The 17,516-nt window shown below is 42.4% G+C and overlaps 1 protein-coding gene across 2 annotated transcripts in view; it reads right to left on the bottom strand.

Moving 5' to 3' along the window:
• Positions 1-301: 301 nt before the first annotated feature.
• Positions 302-17,516, bottom strand: part of CNTNAP5 (contactin associated protein like 5) — a 431,022-nt gene continuing 413,807 nt past the window's right edge. For both annotated transcript variants that reach the window (XM_030580503.1, XM_030580504.1), the window contains 3 exons: positions 9,017-9,235; positions 3,180-3,251; positions 302-1,728 (listed from right to left, as the gene is read on the bottom strand). In XM_030580503.1, coding sequence (XP_030436363.1) covers positions 1,532-1,728; positions 3,180-3,251; positions 9,017-9,235 — 488 coding nt within the window. In that variant the 3' untranslated portion in view covers positions 302-1,531. The remainder of the gene's footprint in view (positions 1,729-3,179; positions 3,252-9,016; positions 9,236-17,516) is intronic.

The raw sequence follows: 17,516 nt of genomic DNA, 5'->3' as shown, positions 1-17,516 counted from the left end.
TATTTGTTGAGTGAAAGAGAGATTTGATTCCACGTTCAGTGATCTATCAGAAAGAATAGAGGCAGATTAGAGTCCCTTCTACTTCTGTTAGCCAGTGTCCGCAAACAGGAGAGACCAGAAAGCCATTGGAGAAAGGGAGAGAAGAAAATAAAAAATCCAGAACTTTGTACATGCTCTTTTACAATTTTCTCCTTGTGAATGAATTTGACTAAGTGTTATCACAGTCATGTGAGTCCCAGGATATTAGAAAGACAAGGTGGGTGAGGTAATAGCTTTTATTGGACCAATTTCTGTCGACGAGAGAGACAAGCTTTCAAGCTTAAATGAAGAAAAGCTCTGTATACGCTCAAAAGCTTGTCTCTTTCACCAACAGAAGCCCGTCCACAAAAGATATGAACCTCGACCACTTTGTCTGGCTACAATTTTTAAAAGCCACCTTTTCCTTATTCTTAGGGGAAACATCCTGGTTTCTACAAACAGGAAGCACCATTGCTTCATTCATGCAGTTTTTTAGAAGCAATTTAATAACAATTTTTGGCTTTTTTATATGAATCAGCAGAATTTAGATCTCATGTTTTGGGTGGGGTTGGTTTGTCTTCTTCCTTTGTTTGTTTTTAATTCACCACAGTCGCTTAAGTGTTTGACCTCAGCACATAATCATTCTCTATATGATGTTAGCGTGTGTATGCTGCACTTCTAATGTTTCAGACAAGTCATCAGAGAAATTTATAGAGCATCTAAGTCCTAGAAGCCTCCTAAGACCCTTTAAGTACTATCTTCCATGCTTCATCTAGAATTATGCTAGAGTACGTTGGTTCTAAATAGTCAGACTTATGAGACGGAGGTATACAAGGTGCACTGGAATGAATTTTGTCCAATGCTGGTATCAGTATTCCTGTATTTTTTAAAAGCATTTTTAAGCCTAAAAGTTACAGTAAAAAGATAGCAGGATGGGGGAATGAGCTTAAGGAGAGAAAGAAAATAATAATTGTAACTTCTTGCCAGATTCCCAGCTGGTGAAAACTGGAGTAATTCCATTGAAGTCAACAGTTTGATGGCAAATTACATCAACTGAGGACCTAGCTGCTACTTTATGATTGGTGTAAATGCATCTTACAATAAATCAGGCATTTTGGTATCATTCTTTCCTGCTACCCTACCCCAAAAGCCGTGATGCTATTTATTTAGCTACAGTACTTTACCTCTAGTTTATATAGTTCAGATCGAACACAAAGTGGTGAGTTAAATGGTTCCAGAAAACAACATAAGACTTGAGAAATCCAGAAACTTAATAGGCAACCATGCAAGTCCGTGAACGTATTCTGTCCAGAGTATAATAGAAGGTCTCTTGAGATGTCAATGTAACTGTGGTAGTTTTTGTGAAGGGAATGAGGCATTGAAGTGTCTGCCAGTCTCTTCTGTGCAGGGCAGTCTCCTTCCAAAAGGTTAAAAGCTCACAAATAAATTAATGGGTAAGAAAAGAAAAAAGGCCAGGTGTGGGGAGGAGAGTAAGAAGGAACCACACAATCCATCAGATGAAATATTCCCGTTTGCACTCACACACTGTGTTCTGCAAGTCAATGTCAGTTTTAAAGGAACTGTCGAGATTTTCTGCGTATTCTTTCTCCTTTGCCTGGCTACTTCGATGTGCCTGTTTGTGCTGGTACAGGAATCTGCTCATGATGGCCACGACGCAAAAGATGATGAATATTACAACTGCTATTACACCTGGGGACAGAGAGGGGAAAGTAAGAACAGGAAGGGAAAACAGAAACAAAGATTTTCCCAGAGGAGGCTGCTTAGAAAATGTGTAACACTGACAGACCCCAGTGGGCAGGATCAAACCAGGGACCTCTGGATCTTAGGGCAGGAGCTGCTATAACATGAGCTACAAGCTAATTGGCTGTTAACTAAGGCTGCAGAGCAGACTCATTTTATCTCTCTCTAAGTGGGCTCAATGCCACTAGATGGGACAGAACACCACACCCAGACGGCGTGTGGATTACAAGTGCATCCCAGTCCTCTATCCTAGCCTCCCAGGGTATGTCTACATAGCAAAGAAAAACTCCCAGCTGGTCCGTGCCAGCCAACTCAGCCTCACAGAGCTCAGGCTGCAGGGCTGTTTCATTGCTGTGCAGGACTGGGCAGGAGCCTGAACACTAGGGCCCCCCACCCCACAAGGTCTGAGAACCTGGGCTCCAGCCCGACCCTGGAAAGTCTACGCAGCAATGAACCAGCCTTTGAGCCCGAGTCGATTGGCACAGGCCAGCTGCAGGCGCGTAGCTGCTGTATAGACATAGCTCCAGTGCTGCCATCTGGGGGTTTCTATCCTGCACGAGGGAGAATACAGCCACCTTGGGTGAGATTCTCAAAAACGCTCAACATTGGTCTAATCCTGCTTGCCTGAAGCCAATCATTGACTTCAATGAGAGCAATGTTAGGCCAGTGCTGTGTGTTTTGAAAATTCTGTTCCCTCATGTCTCCACAATTTCCCTTTCTGGCCAACTTCATTCACTGGGGGCTTGCTCTTAACTTACATCTGGGTAAACTTTGTGGGAATTTAGCCCATAGAGTACCGGGATCATGAAAAGCAACTCACTGCAAAGCAATAGACCCTTGGGATAAATGCTGATTGTTAATGGAACGTGGAAAACAATACATGACGGTGTGAGGACCAGTTGTGAATCAACCAATGCTTTGGCTTGTAAGAGGGTTTCCATGTGGTCTGAGGAATTTCACTACATACCACACTGAGCTTTTAGAGAACTTAGAAGGTAGATGAGATATGAATGCAACATTACATAACCAGTCAGAGGTGTGTATTTGCGTGCAGCACTCACAACTGAGCCATGTCTCAGAAAAACAGATGCTATTTTGTATTATGAAAAGACTGAAGATCTTCAGAATATGGACTGCATCTCTCTATTTATTTAGAGAGCATGTAGAATAATAGTCCCTGGTCCTGATTGGAACATTGGGATGTTGCCATAATATAATGAATATTAATAATAAATGCAGCAGCAGCAGCCTTGTAAAGCCCCGTGTTAGAGTAGAGCAGAAAATGAGGGTAAGGTGCAGTTAAGCATTTTGCTGGAAATACCCTATGTACTTGTTTTCGGGGGCGCGGGGGGTACATTTTCTGATTGCATCATTCAAAAGAAAAAGAAGAAAACAGTTACCTCCAATGACAGCTGAATCACTTCTGATTGCATTGGTGAGGGGCTCCCGCTCATCTGACTTCCCAGAGGGATCTGCAGTTGATTAAATACAAAACAGCTCATTGTCTATAGGCAACGTGCTGAGTTTGCTTCAGCACTTGGAATGAAGTTACCTACCCTAGTCTGCCCTCAAAATATGTGATTTGGGGATTAGAGAATTGGAGCCAAGAAGAGCCCTCTTAAAAACAGGTAATCACAGGACAACACTCTTAGGCACCTTCAGAGACAAAGCCATGCAAACCGTGAATAGAAGAAGAAAGTAAATGGGTAAAACGAACACCCTATAATCCTACCACAGTGCACCTGCTCACAAAGGTAGGGAGACATTTGACCCAGGTAGCCTGCTGGGGAGCCTCTGTCAGACTAAACAATATTACAATGCCAAAGACACAAGACTAAGAAGCATCTGGAAAGGGAGGAGGCTAATATAGGATATATGGGTAAGGTTCAATCTGAGGGAGAGAAACAGTGTCTGGAAGGCAGTGGGGGTGCTCTGTTGGAAGGGAACTCCCTCTTCAGTGCAGAACAATGGTGATACCGCATGTTCCAAAGGCAGAAGCTGTCAGTGGGGTGCATTTAAATTGGACATGTTCTGATCTTCCCCATTCAGCTGCTACAGGTCCTTCTGGTTTGTGTTACCATATCCATTCCCGTCCTTAATTTGCACCCATGTCCCCTCTGTGGCTGCTTTCAGCCTTGAGAAGGAAGACTTCCCGATTTTGGCACATGGGATCTGCCAAACGATTTCTGCTGCACTGCACAGCGAGCATTGCTCTTCCCTGAGGAGACTGGAGCATCTAGAGGGTACTAAAGAGATCAGAGTTCCAAACTCCTGTATCCAAACACCCTTTAAGTGGGGGGGGGGGGGTCCCAGAGCCAGCTTTTCCATATCTCCACCAAACCAAAATGGGAATCAAACACCTTTGGGAGCTTCATATCCAGATCTAGAGTATGGGTCAAACTCTCACTGAAAGCCAGTGAAACGATGATACATTACACCTGCTGTCCCTGATCTAGCTCTGGCTCTGTGTCTGAACCATCCAGCCTGTCTGTAGCCTCATACAAGGGCTTTCATCTCAGCTCACCCTTTCCTCCCCTTGGTGTCTGCCTGCAGGAATGCAGAGCTGCTGTTCTCCCCTTTTACAAGCCTCCAGGTTATCTCACATAGACCTGTACTTGGGAGCTAGTTCTGATGGTCTCAGGAATAGATTGTCTGGCATTGCCAGGCGGCTCCTTTCAAAGGCGAGATGCGGAGGCCTGAGAAAGATGCAAAAGGCTGCAATGCCTCACTATTATTGAGCATTCTTGCTTTAGCTGCTGACTCAGCAGACTCTCAGTACTTTGTTAAATGAGATTTTTTCCTTCAGACAAATGAGCTTATTTGTGCGTTGGATGGGGCTGAATTTTCATCTTTACCCAGCTTTGCTTTGCACTCTTTGGAAAGAGCCTCATTCTCCTTTGCCCAGCACCTCGGGCAGTCATTTACACTAGTGCAAAGCGAGTGCTAAAGGATACCATTTACACCCAATTTCACCGATGTAAATGGCTTCTCAAACCATAGACCACAGAGAATCTGGCCCAAGACATTCTGAGGTTTGAGAAATATTTCTCTTGCCAGTTTTAAAGATGAAAGCATTTCCCTTCCTGTAAACAGATGCCTGCAAACTAACAGTAAACAGAGGTGGTTTTTCACTTCTGCAGATCACTGATGTTCAGAGCAGATGCAGTCACAGAAGAGATTTTGAAATCAACGAGACTGCTGATATAAATAAATGCTCACCAGCCAAGACTGCATGAGTCACCTATTTGGGATATGGGCTCCCCAGACGGAACCCACTGCAGCTCTTTTGCAAGTTCTCTTTTTGCACTGCGTGGAGATTGGGTACCTGGAGAAGTAGTTGCTGAGGTACAAGCAGACCTTGTGAAACGCCAACTGATTTTAGACCAGAAAAGCTTGGTTTACACACGAGTTGACTATATAGCTAATTTTGCGCATCATGAGGCAGATCCATAGCTGGTGTAAATCGTCATAACTCCCTATGGCTTGAACAGAGAATTCTGACTGACATCACAAGTCACCTTCTGAGATTGCATAAAACAAATGAGGGGCAGGCGAGACTTTTGATCCATATGTCCATTGTGTAAAACGTTGGCCATACATGCTATTAAAGAGCCTTTAGTCTTTGACCAAAAATTACTTGAAGCTAAAGGACTTTTAAAAAATCCAAAACAAGTGTTGGGGATTTAAAGGTAACTTTGAGCTTCTTTCTGTGATTTAATCAGAATGCAGGTCAACAGACCTTAAAGGTTCTGTGAATTATGTTTCACCCAAGAAATAAAGTCAAGATACAAGACAATGAGGTGTTTGTTGCAGAGAAGCAGATGGCAAGTGACAGCAGAACCTTCCCCTATGGGAGCATGGTAAATTCTGCAGCCAAGGAGGAAAAAAAGCATTGTCTCATATGAGATTTTAATAGCACATTCTTTCCCTTTTAGATATGACCCTTGAGATAACGCATGAAGAAGATTTGCACCAAAGGGCACCTCAGTGAAATAAGGACATGAAATGTCTCACATGACTTCCACAAGCAAAATGTTTTTGTACAGCATCTGACTTATGAAAGTATTTGGGATATATAATTTAAATACACAAGGTCCAGATCCTCCACTGGCATAAACTGGCAGCTGAGGATCTAGCCCTCAAAATATAGTAATGACCATGAATACATACTTTCAGAAAAAACACCATTTTAATAGACTGTGATATTTGCAGTATTTTAATATACTGTAAACATTCTGGTAGAGTAAAACATTAGGGTGCTATCAATGTGGAGTTGGGGTAGCAACTAGTATATGTGCTACCACATAAGAGAGACTGATTTATGGAACATTACAAAATATCATCATCATGGGAAATCACTTTTCCCCCCAGATGTTCCAATCAGAAATTTTGTGCATGGATAAATCAACGATGGCTGAGTGGATTTTGTTCAAAGTAGTTTGCTAAGAAACTTGCCTGAAGATCTAACAAACATTCCAAGGAAAGTGCTTTAATAGTTCTCAAGTTATGAGCACTGAAAGCTTTTTCACACATTCACAGCAGACTTTTCAGGCAGGTATCTTTGCTCTATCAATGACTTAGAAAATTGGCACACACAAGTATAGCAGTCTTTGAAATTTGTTTTTTTGTTCTCAGACATGCAGAGTTGACAAATGAAGAACTGATAAACTGAGAAATGCACAGTAAAGCTGAAGATTAATCCTTAACTCTGCCCTCCTGTGATTACTCCTTAAAATATGGTCGGTCTCTATATATATCAAAATACATTATGTGTAAATTAATATAAAGTAGAATGGAATACAAAATGGAATTTCTTATATAACCATTACTCACAATATAGAACATACAGTTTTCAAAATTGCCTTGATTTAAGTCTCAATGAGATCTACAAAACAAGTCCACTTTGAAAGTTGAGGTTATATTAGGTATCGGTTATCGCAATAAAAGAGTGACCATATTTTAAAGCAGAAATATGCAGAGATAACACTGAGCTTTCACCACAACTCTGCATTAGCTGATATCTGAGTGCTTATTTAACCTTAACACTGCCTTACATCTAGTTAATTGCAAGATTTAAAAATGAGAGTCTAAATCCTGCCCCATTGTATCTGAAATCAGAGTTTCAACTCACTCTTTGAAACTTAAGCTTTATCCTAAAATGCCCCCTTCTTGACTTTATAGGTTGGCCTGAGATAAGTGAGAACAAAATTTGACCCACAGAGTGATGGACAGGGTTTGTGTGTAAAGACACGTGAGAATGCATGTGTGCCTGCACACACACAGCAATCCTAAACCATTCACCATTAACAAGCTATGTTTCTTCAGTTAAAAAACAAAGCACACATCAACTGGAATCCATTCCCCACACAGAGAGCAAGCCTAATTATTTCTCCCTATGCAAAATGCTAATAGCACATTTGTTTTCTGCTGAATACCATGGGTAGAGGCTGAAAGAAAGGGGGATCTGCTGCAAGTCCAAATGTCAAGGAAATAAATGGCATAAGGATATAAAACATGGGAAGCTTTATGAGTTATCAAGCAAAGAAGATAAAGTGAATTCATAGTTCAAAGGATTAAAAAAAACAAAAAAAAACTTCCATTTTTCAATCCTTTCTGGTTATTAAGGTCTCTGCCACATCCACTAGCGACTAAAATAGCGACTTGTGTGTCCCCGCCTGTGGTGACAGTATTACCAGCTGCTCTCTGCGTTCTTTTTTCCTCTGGCATAACTAATACACATATGCAAACCGCTTAAGAGTCCCAGAGGACAATTTCATGATTGCAGAGGAAAATGAACTGCTTAGGAACATCAGCTAGGAACATTCAAGTTACGTGCCTTCACTTAAAATAAAGCGAATGATACATGTATTCAGAGAAAGACACACAAAGTAACACTCATGCATTGACAGAACAAGGAGCAATGTTCTCAAGTTGCAGTGGGGGCGGTCCAGGTTGGATATTAGGAAACCCATTCCAATGGTGAAGCACTGGAATGGGTTACCTAGGGAGGTGGTGGAATCTCCATCCTTAGAGGTTTTTAAGGTCTGGCTTGACAAAGCCCTGGCTGGGATGATTTATTTGGTGGTGGTGGTTCTGCTTTGAGCAAGCGGTTGGACTAGATGAACTCCTGAGGTCTCTTCCAACCCTAATCTTCTACGATTTACACTAGCTAGAGTAAAATTATAGTTAGTATATGGCATGATTCCTCAAACTTCAGGGCATATGCTGGTCAGGAACTGGGGTTAGGAACAGTTGTATTATATGCAACACCATACCAGGTTTTTGTTTTCCTTTGAAATCTCCAGCACTGGAGTGATGATAACAGACTTCACAGACTGCCTGCAATGGCAATTGAAGGCCCATGTTCCTGAGACAGTGTTTGGACTAACCTTTGCAACGCAGGCTTTACTCTCCTATAATGTCACATTCCTGTGGGCATTTTGCATGTGTGGCAAATTGCCAGCACTATTATGATGGGTCTTGCACTTTCTCTTCTTTGGGGGGGGTATTCAGGGCACCATTTCTTGCCCCTAAATTAGAATATTAATTGCCTCACTAGTGTCCTAGAGGAGAGGAGTGGAGAGGGAGGGACCTGGGCCTGCCTTCTACTCCAGGTCCTAGCTCAGGAGCCCTGAGGATAGTGGTGATCCACTTGAACTGACGGTTCCTTCCCCTGCCCTTCAGCTTGTGGGGGGCTTCCTGTCCTCCCTCTGCACAAGCCAGGTGCCCCTTACCTAGGATCTCGGACTTCTTAGCCCACCACAGAACTTCTCCAAACTGTTCTCTGCTCCAACACCAATCCTTTCTGCTCCTCCTCCCACACTGTCTGATTGAAGCATGGGTTTTTATCATGTGACTGACTGCAGGTGCTCTAATTGGCGTCAAGTGCTCTAGTTAATCTATAGCAAACTTTCTTCCCCTTACAGGGAATAAGGCTTCCTTCTAACCCTCTCCTGCTGCCCTCTGGCCATGCTGTATCACAATATAGGCAATATAGGATCTTAATCAGTCGTTTAGGATCAGTCTCCAATTATTATCAGGATATAGCCTTTTACCAGGTGCTAACCTGAATAGGCTTTATCTGTACATCCCGATCACTTGTGTGTTGATGGCTTCCAAGCCATCTTGCTTCTAGTATCACACTTACTGTGACAGCAGGAAGGGGTGGGGAGCTAAACCCAGGCTGAGCTCTAAAAGGCTGGTTTCATGGAAGTCTTCATTTCAAGATGGAACATACCTGATGAGGAATACACTGTGGTGATGGTGTTCACATCAGTCTCTGCTATGTATCCACAATTCGATTCAGTCAAGGAGCCTTTGACAGTCACGGGGGCTATGCTGGGATGTCGTAAGGCGGCCTTCAGTGGAGCTATGTGATTGTACTGGACAGAGGACAGACATCCAGTAAAGCCATGTGAGTTCGCCTTCAAGACCTCAGAATCTAGCCCCAGACTATCTGCAACACACAACACAATCAAAAATGTGTTTTAAATGTTTCTTTTTGCGCGTTGATTAAAAAACTCTTTGCCAGTTTACCTGACCTTATTCACTCATTCACCGGCTTCTCACCCAATTACCTCCTTCTTCCACTGGACCCTTAGGTCTGAGATGATATCCACATTTAAATCCTGTTTAAAGATGCACATCTACCATGCTACTTACAGTGAATGGAGTTGGCTTGTAAATAAATAGCCTCTGTTGCTCTCCTTCCCCTAACCAGGTTCCTGTTGTTTGTCTGGAAATAACCAACACATATTGGTGCTACCATAAACAATCATAAATCATAGAATGTAAGGCCATAGGGGACTACCGGGCCATCTAGTCTGATCTCCTGCATGCCACCAACATGCTAAATCCAACAACTGAAGTTAGAGCATGGTATTACAGTCCACAGGAGACTAAACTATTATGTGCCACAGGCAGAGAAGAGGAGGGACCGAGATGCACCAATGCTCGTGGTCCCTTCAAAGTCAGGAAATTAATTAAGTGAGATATACCCAGATGAGCCTGGCAAGTGACCAGCATCCGCATGATGCAGAAGAAGACAAAAAAAATTTAAAAAATCCCATCATCACTGCCAATCTGACCTGGGTGAAAATTCCTCTCTGATCCCACCTCTGACAATCAAGCTGTTAAATAGTAACCCTAATTATCTGAGGTAAGATTCATTTTTAAACGTGTTCAGTTTCACAGACTCTGTCAGAGATGGACAAGTCCTAGCAGATCATCTGCTCTGTCCACTGCGGACAGTACAGGATCGTTCAGTGATGCTCATTATCCAGTACTTCATATAGTCTAATGTTGAATGTCTCATGTGCTTGGGCTTCTTAAGATAACCTGGGGAGAGTATTCCACAGTTCACTAGACCTAAATATCTACCTACTTATATGCCCCTGTCAAGATGGTATGAGACTCCCAAGTTTTTACAAACAGAAATAGCAATCGCTATCTTTTTTCCCAGTCTGCAGGAGAAATAGCTTCATTTGTGTATGTGGAGTTAGGGGTGGGAGGTAGGGGGTATGTGTACATTTAGGCCCTATTAGGAGGAAGCCAATTCAAGGCATAAGTTTTACAGTTCTGAATGCAGCAATGCCTGATGCTTGAGAAAGACAGTGAAGGACGAGTAAGCTATTTTCTCTTTCTCAATGAGCCCCATTTATTTACTTTCTAGGAATTGAAATTCATACCGTTAAGAGGTCTGTGATATGCCATGTACATCTTGTGCCAATATAAGGGAAAAAAAAACAGCCTGATTGAATGCAAGATCAGAGGTCATTCATGGTGTGAAATCTTGTCTACTGGTAGTGTTACAAATGTCTAGTTTATAGCATTGCAAAACTGGGATTCCCAGCTTCCTCATCTGTTTCTACCCTTTCACGTTGTAAGACCTTGGCCTTTAAAAACAGATCATTTTGATTACCATCAGACATATTTTTCTCAGTTTACATTAAATAATGTTATTAGCTGATCTCATAAAACTGTCAGATTTAGAGATTAATTCCCCTCCCCCAACAGTTGACAGTTCACATTTCAAGATCTTCTGGATCATATAGGGTCTGATCCAATACCCAGTGAAGTTGATGGGAGCTGGATGAGGCCCACAAAGCTTTGGTTACAAGCTTTGAAAGGAAAAAAATCCCTAAATACCAACAACAACGTGGTAAGCAGAGTGACTTGATATTAAAATATGATATATCAGTGCCTGCAAGGATTTGGACCAGTAAACTCTTCAAGGGCTAGTCCTGGACCAGTGAGTAGAAAATTGTTGATCCTGCTCACATATCCTACTATTTTATGCCCTGGTTGGGGTGTTGAATGTGGATGGAGGCAAGTCCAAGAAGCCAGTTTCGCATGCTAGTTACTTCTTTGGCTCCTGGGTATTATCATTGTGCAGAGTACTTAGGCAAGTTGAGTTACCCAGCTGCTTGCAGTTAATGCAATGTGGTATTACCCATGGATTTACAGATGGACTTTGTACACTGAAGTGATAGATCCTTATGTCAATGCAGTATGGTAAAGTCTAATTCTACGACCACATACTATTGTTCCTATGTGACCCTGCTTCATGCAACAGACAGGATGGACACACAAGAGAGCAGAATGAAGGTTGCGTAGGCAACAATAAGTCTGGCAGTATTTTTAACTTTTGAGTGTGTGACTTTGCTAAATAAATAAATAATCAAGTATCAGAGGGGTAGCCGTGTTAGTCTGGATCTGTAAAAGCTGCAAAGAGTCCTGTGGCACCTTATAGACTAACAGACGTTTTGGAGCATGAGCTTTCGTGGGTGAATACCCACTTCGTCGGATGCATCCAACGAAGTGGGTGTTTACCCACGAAAGCTCATGCTCCAAAACGTCTGTTAGTCTATAAGGTGCCAAAGGACTCTTTGCTGCTTAAATAAATAATAACTCTTTTAATGTAGTGGGTTTGGGGGGGATGGTGAGGGAAGTTATTTGGGTTGCAGAGTGGTTAAACAGCTCAAACTACAGGCCCACACTGACTTCTATGTTATCCTTTGGCACTTATGATTGCTGATCTTTGTCTGACACTTCTGAGATGGCTAGAAAAGAAACACTTAGGCTTGATGTGTTCCTATGCAGAAATTCAGGCATAATTTTCATAAGTGTTGCTGTTCCTTAGCCACCCCAAACATTGGTGTCAGATGTCACTCCACGGTTCTGGGCTGGAAGCAAACTTGCAATAGCACCTAAGTCTGCAGATGGTGTCACTAGACTCAGGCCTGGTCTACACTAGGGGGCAGGGTCGATGTAAGATATGCAACTTCAGCTACAGCAATAGTGTAGCTGAAGTCGAAGTATCTTATTTCAACTTACCTCCCATCCTCACGGTGTGGGATCGACGGCTATGGCTTCCCCTGTTGATTACGCTACGGCCACTTGCCCTGGGGGAGCTCCAGAGTTGACAGGAGCGCATTTGAGGATCGATATATTGCATCTAGATGAGACGCGATATATTGATCCCCGATAAACCGATTGCCACCCGGTGATCCGGCGCGTAGTGTAGACATACCCTCAGATGGGTAGCCGTGTTAGTCTGGATCTGTAAAAGCAGCAAAGAGTCCTGTGGCACCTTATAGACTAACAAACGTATTGGAGCATGAGCTTTCATGGGTGAATACCCACTTCGTAGGATGCATGTATCTGACAAAGTGGGTATTCACCCACAAAAGCGTATGCTCCAATGTGTTTGTTAGTCTATAAGGTGCAACAGAACTCTTTGCCGGTGTCACCAGAGCAACTGTCACAGATCCATCTTCTAGGTGCAAGAACAGACACAAGCAAAATGTAGGTGTAAATGGCAAGAACATTCTGTGTTTTCCCCACAGGAGAGATGTTTCAAAGGACAACAAGGTGTGTCTCAATGGAAATACTTCCATTCCTGATGTAGGATACAATCTAACTTTCAGGAGTTATGCTTTGGCCTTTCCCAAAGTGTTTGTGCAGAGGGGGAAGTGGAAGCCTGTAACAACAGATGGTGAGGTTGCCAGGGGAAGGAAAGCATTGACTCTATATTTCTGAAGCGGAGCTTACAAAAAACATGGGAAAACAGTGATTTAGAGCACCTTCTGTCTTCATGGAAGTTACAAAAATCTCAGTGAACATTACCCAACACATCTATTCTTGATTCTTTAATATCTCTAATACAAGGGGTGAATATTTCATATCCCACAGAGCTAACACTATCTTAGTTGCTTTGTTCCCACTCTACCCATCAAAGGGGAAACCCAATAAATATTGAATTGTGCTTCATGGTCGCTTGAAAAGCCTAAGAGATGTTATATGACAGTTTCATTAGTTATTTGAAATCAGAATTAAAGCCCCATTTGGACTAGCCACTAAAAGACTATTACATTTGAAAAACTGAGAATGCTCAGACAAGAATCATGCTTGCAGAATTATGTTTTTCTTTACAATTATGTTTTTGAGTTCAGTCTTGAAAGCCTTCAGAATTCAGATTTTTCACTGAAGCCAATGGGAGTTCTGTGTAATTTGGGCTTGCAGGTTTGACCCTATTGTTTGAATTCTCATATGGATAGCGCAAATCCTTACCTTACATTAGACATAGGGCACACAATTTTAATGTTGAGGGTAATTAACCATGAAAACAGCTCACTCGGTGTTGTGATGGATTCTCCAGCATTTGAAGTCTTTAAATCACGACTACATTGGATTCTGAAAGATATTCCACCACAAATTGGTGGAATATCTTGGGCTTGCCTCAGCATGGGAGAATGGACTGCATCAGATCACGAGATCACTCCCAGGCCTACATTTCTATGATTTTCTCTAAGTTATTGGGTTCAATACAAGAATCATTGGGTGAAATATTCTATGGCCTGCGTTATGCAGCAGGTCACTCTAGATGATCATAATGGTCCTTTCTGACATTAAACTCTATGACTCCTCCAAAGCGTTTAATTGGCTTGGTAAATTTAACCTGAATTGAACCTGCAGTTCAGTTTTTTTTGGTCTTTTGATGTTACTACGCTGCACTTTTGTTCTCTCAGGTTAAATCTCCTGCAGGTCTCCTGTGTCTGTGGTGAGAAGTTTGGCTTTTTACTCGTCAGCTTTTTAAGTAGTTTAGCTGCTCACGCTCATGAACTTTACTCATCCATATTTTTAAAATAACAATTATTCAAGCTTCTCTGCTGGTCCATGCATTAGTTAGTCCAATTATGGACTAATGCAATTGCCTTCTTTCTGGACTCCTGTGCCCACTCTTTGCAAGCTATGCCGGATTTCACAGCTCACTTAATCTTGCATTATTCTTGTTCGCTTGTTAGTCTGGTCCTCATGAGTTTACACTGACTTCTTTGAAATTGAGGTTTTGGTTTAGATTTAGTTATTGATTTTTTAAGATTCTTATGATGACTTCAAGACGTCTTCTCTGCTGTTTATATGCACTCTCCACTATAAATATTACATAATGCTGTTGCTTCATACATCTCTGATATTTGAAGTAAAACCTTTAACATGTAAAGCAACGTGCAGCCCAATGCAGTGATGGATAAACAAGAAAGGTAGCCACCTCTAGGGTGGAACAGTTGAGCTGCTTAGCAATCCATAAGCAAAGTAAAGAGCAGGAAGACAAAGTGAATACCTTAGTGAAATTACATGGAGGATTTTTGGCAGATATTATGTAATTATCCAAATTAGTATATCACTGGGACACTGAGGTTAGTGACCTTTATTTTTGCAAGAAAGTATCGCAGGACGTTTAATGATCACAAGTCTTCAGGGCCTCAGTTTTACACACATCTCCAGGAGTGTTGTGATCTATCACCATACACTGGAGCGTTAGGTCCTCTCTGACTCAGAGAGATAGCTAACTCCTAAGTCACAAGTAGCATTTGTCACAGTACCCAGAGTTTTCTTTGATGGACTGCTAGACAACCATTCACTATGCCCAACCCTGTTAACCTCGTATGACTGGAGGATACAATATACTGAGAAAATACAGCTATAGGCTACACCTGAATCATTTTCATACATTTAGCAGAATTATCTTCTTTCCTGCAAGAGAGCTCTGTGGCCAATTTAATTATTACTTACAAATCTGAACTAAAAATTTGTCTTTCTCTTGGTTGTTGCCCAAAATTTGGTGTGGGTCATAAGAATGGCCATGGTCCGTGGGCTACATGGATCATGGACAATGGCCCGTCTGTCCCAGTATCTTGACTCTGACAGACATTAGTGCCAGCTGCTTCAGAGGGAATGAACAGAAGCGAGCAATTTAGAATGATCCATCCCCTGTTGTCAAGTCCAAGCTTCCGGAAATTGGAGATTTAGGGACACCTGGGAGCATAGGTTTGTGTCACTGATCATCTTGGCTAATAGCCATTGATAGGTGTACTCTCCATTAATTTATCTAGTTATTTTTTGAACCCAGTGATACGTTTGGCCTTCACAACATCCCATAGCAATGAATTCCACAGGTTGGCTGTGCCTTGTGTGAAGTATTTACATAAATGTCATACAGATGAATGTATCATAATGGACGTGCCTATGATGTACAACGAATCACCCAGAAATTTCCATCTAGGATAATAGTTTTGAAGGTATTTGTGATTTACTATGATAAAGCTGAGAATGTTGTGGTGGCTCATTTTTCTGGATTGTAACAAAGGCTAAATAATTTAAGAAACCAAATTGCAAGGTCTTTGGCGCAGGGACCGTCTGCTATGTTTGGGCTTTGCAGCTCTTAATAGAACAAGTCCCCTGATCCTAATTGCAGCTCTGGAAGCAACGATAATACAAATTAATAGTAACAACAAATCACACCTTCACCTGGCACTGTCACACACTAGCTACAAGTGAGCAGCAGAGTAATTGGCAACGAGATTCTGCACTGGAGTACACCAGCCAGGGACAACATCACACCTTGCTGTGCTTGTTTCCCAACAGAGGTATTCCAAAATGCAGGAGTGGGTCCTCAGTGCTCTGCTGGAAGTAAGTCTGCAATTACAAAATGCTCTTCAGAAGCAAAGGGGCTGATTTCTTTTTTTAAACAGGCAGAAAATAACTATGTTCAAAGGACCAAGACAATCAAGAAGGACTTGAAAAATTTGCCTTTGAAAGTATTTATTTTTTTTCCAGTCACGTAATTAATGCTATTAGTGTGTTGGAGACATTGGATCAAAGGGGCTTCTGAAGGTGAGACAAAGAGAAAGCATGAACACTTTTCAGTGTCCTTTTTATTCCTCCTCAGCTATTTTTAAAAGTCAATTTCACGCTTGTGACAAGAGTCAACTTGACAGCACTGAAGATCAAAGTCCATTCTCTTTGGCCTGCTTTTTCTCCCATTGCAGTCCGTGGGTGTCCTATCATGCACTTCACCAATGAGAGTTCTGTCACTGAGTTCAACGGAAGCAGGTATATCACTAGTTTAAGTTCTCCCTCAGTGGGTCTTAACCCTGCACTGGATGGACCACAGCTGGGGGCTGAAAGGATCATTTCATCTCCATGCTGATGCAATGCTTGGCCTCTTTTCTCAGCCCAACCAATAGAAAGGTGATCTTGTGAGAGTTAAACCAAGAACATGGCCTCGTTTCACTGTGGTGGCTGAACAATCTTGGCAAGGTTACGCTTGGTCACGAACAAATGGGCTGACTTTGATTTAATGACGCAGAAGTGGTCTCAGTCCTGCATCCATTATGAATATGTGCAGCTAGGCGCCAGGCACTCTATGGTTATGCATGTAAATAGGCTGCCGTGTCCTGCCACAAAACCGAGAAGCTTTGCTGATATTGGGTTTGACCTGGGAGAAACATAATGCACGTCTTGGGCTAGATCCAAGCCTGCATAAAGGCAGCTTGGAGCACCCCTGCACTCACAGTAAATCTGCCTCAAAGTCAGCAATTAAAACCGTGGAAGGATTTCTCCTACTTACAACTACCTTTGGGGGGGGGCACAGAGCCATTGTTAGCTGTTTCTAGCCCACTGCACTCTGGATCTTCCCAATGTAAGGGGCAAGACCAGAATACAAGGTGTAGTGGGGCTGCCATACAGGCATCTTGAGATAGGACCATGCAGTGCAGCTTAGAGCAGTTTCCGGCTCCAGAGTGTGACAGAAGCAACTTCTGTGACTTAAAGGGTACGTCTACACTGCAGTAAAACAGCCACGGCTGGCCTGTGTCAGCTGGCTCAGGCTCAAGTCAGCTAACATGGCCCAGCTGTGGGTGTTTTACTGCAGTGTAGACCTACGCAAAGGCACCACTGCCACCAGACTTTCCAAGGGACACAAAGGACAGAAACAATGAGCTGGCCCTTTGGTCCCAACTTATGCAGCATTTCACACAGAGAGCGCAGTATGCTCAGCCAAGCTAATCTGACCCAGGCATCATTTCAGGTTGTAATGTGACATTTGTTAGATGTCAAAACCCATTTGTGACATCTTCATTTTAATGTGCCCCAACACAGCCACCCCTGTTTGATTTCAACAGGGCTCACAATAGGGTACATTGTAATGAGACAAGAGGCAATTGATGCAAGAAAATGGAGAGGTATAGAGGGCTTACAATGGAAAATAGGCTTCTTTCAAGAGCAGACAGCTGCAATCAATTCAAATAACAATCAGTCAGCCTAAAAATAAAGCTTCTAGAGGGAAGCTAAGGGGGAGACAGGACTGGGAGAGAGAACAGAGCTTTCTTTCGGAGAGCGTTATCTTTAGGGAAACAGAGGACAGATTTTTCTCTCAGGATTAAGACAAAACACCA

Source organism: Gopherus evgoodei, chromosome 11 (assembly GCF_007399415.2).
Source record: "Gopherus evgoodei ecotype Sinaloan lineage chromosome 11, rGopEvg1_v1.p, whole genome shotgun sequence".
Classification (NCBI taxonomy): domain Eukaryota; kingdom Metazoa; phylum Chordata; order Testudines; family Testudinidae; genus Gopherus; species Gopherus evgoodei.
The sequence above is the reverse complement of the archived record's forward strand: the minus strand, read 5'-3'. Positions and strand labels throughout refer to the sequence as shown.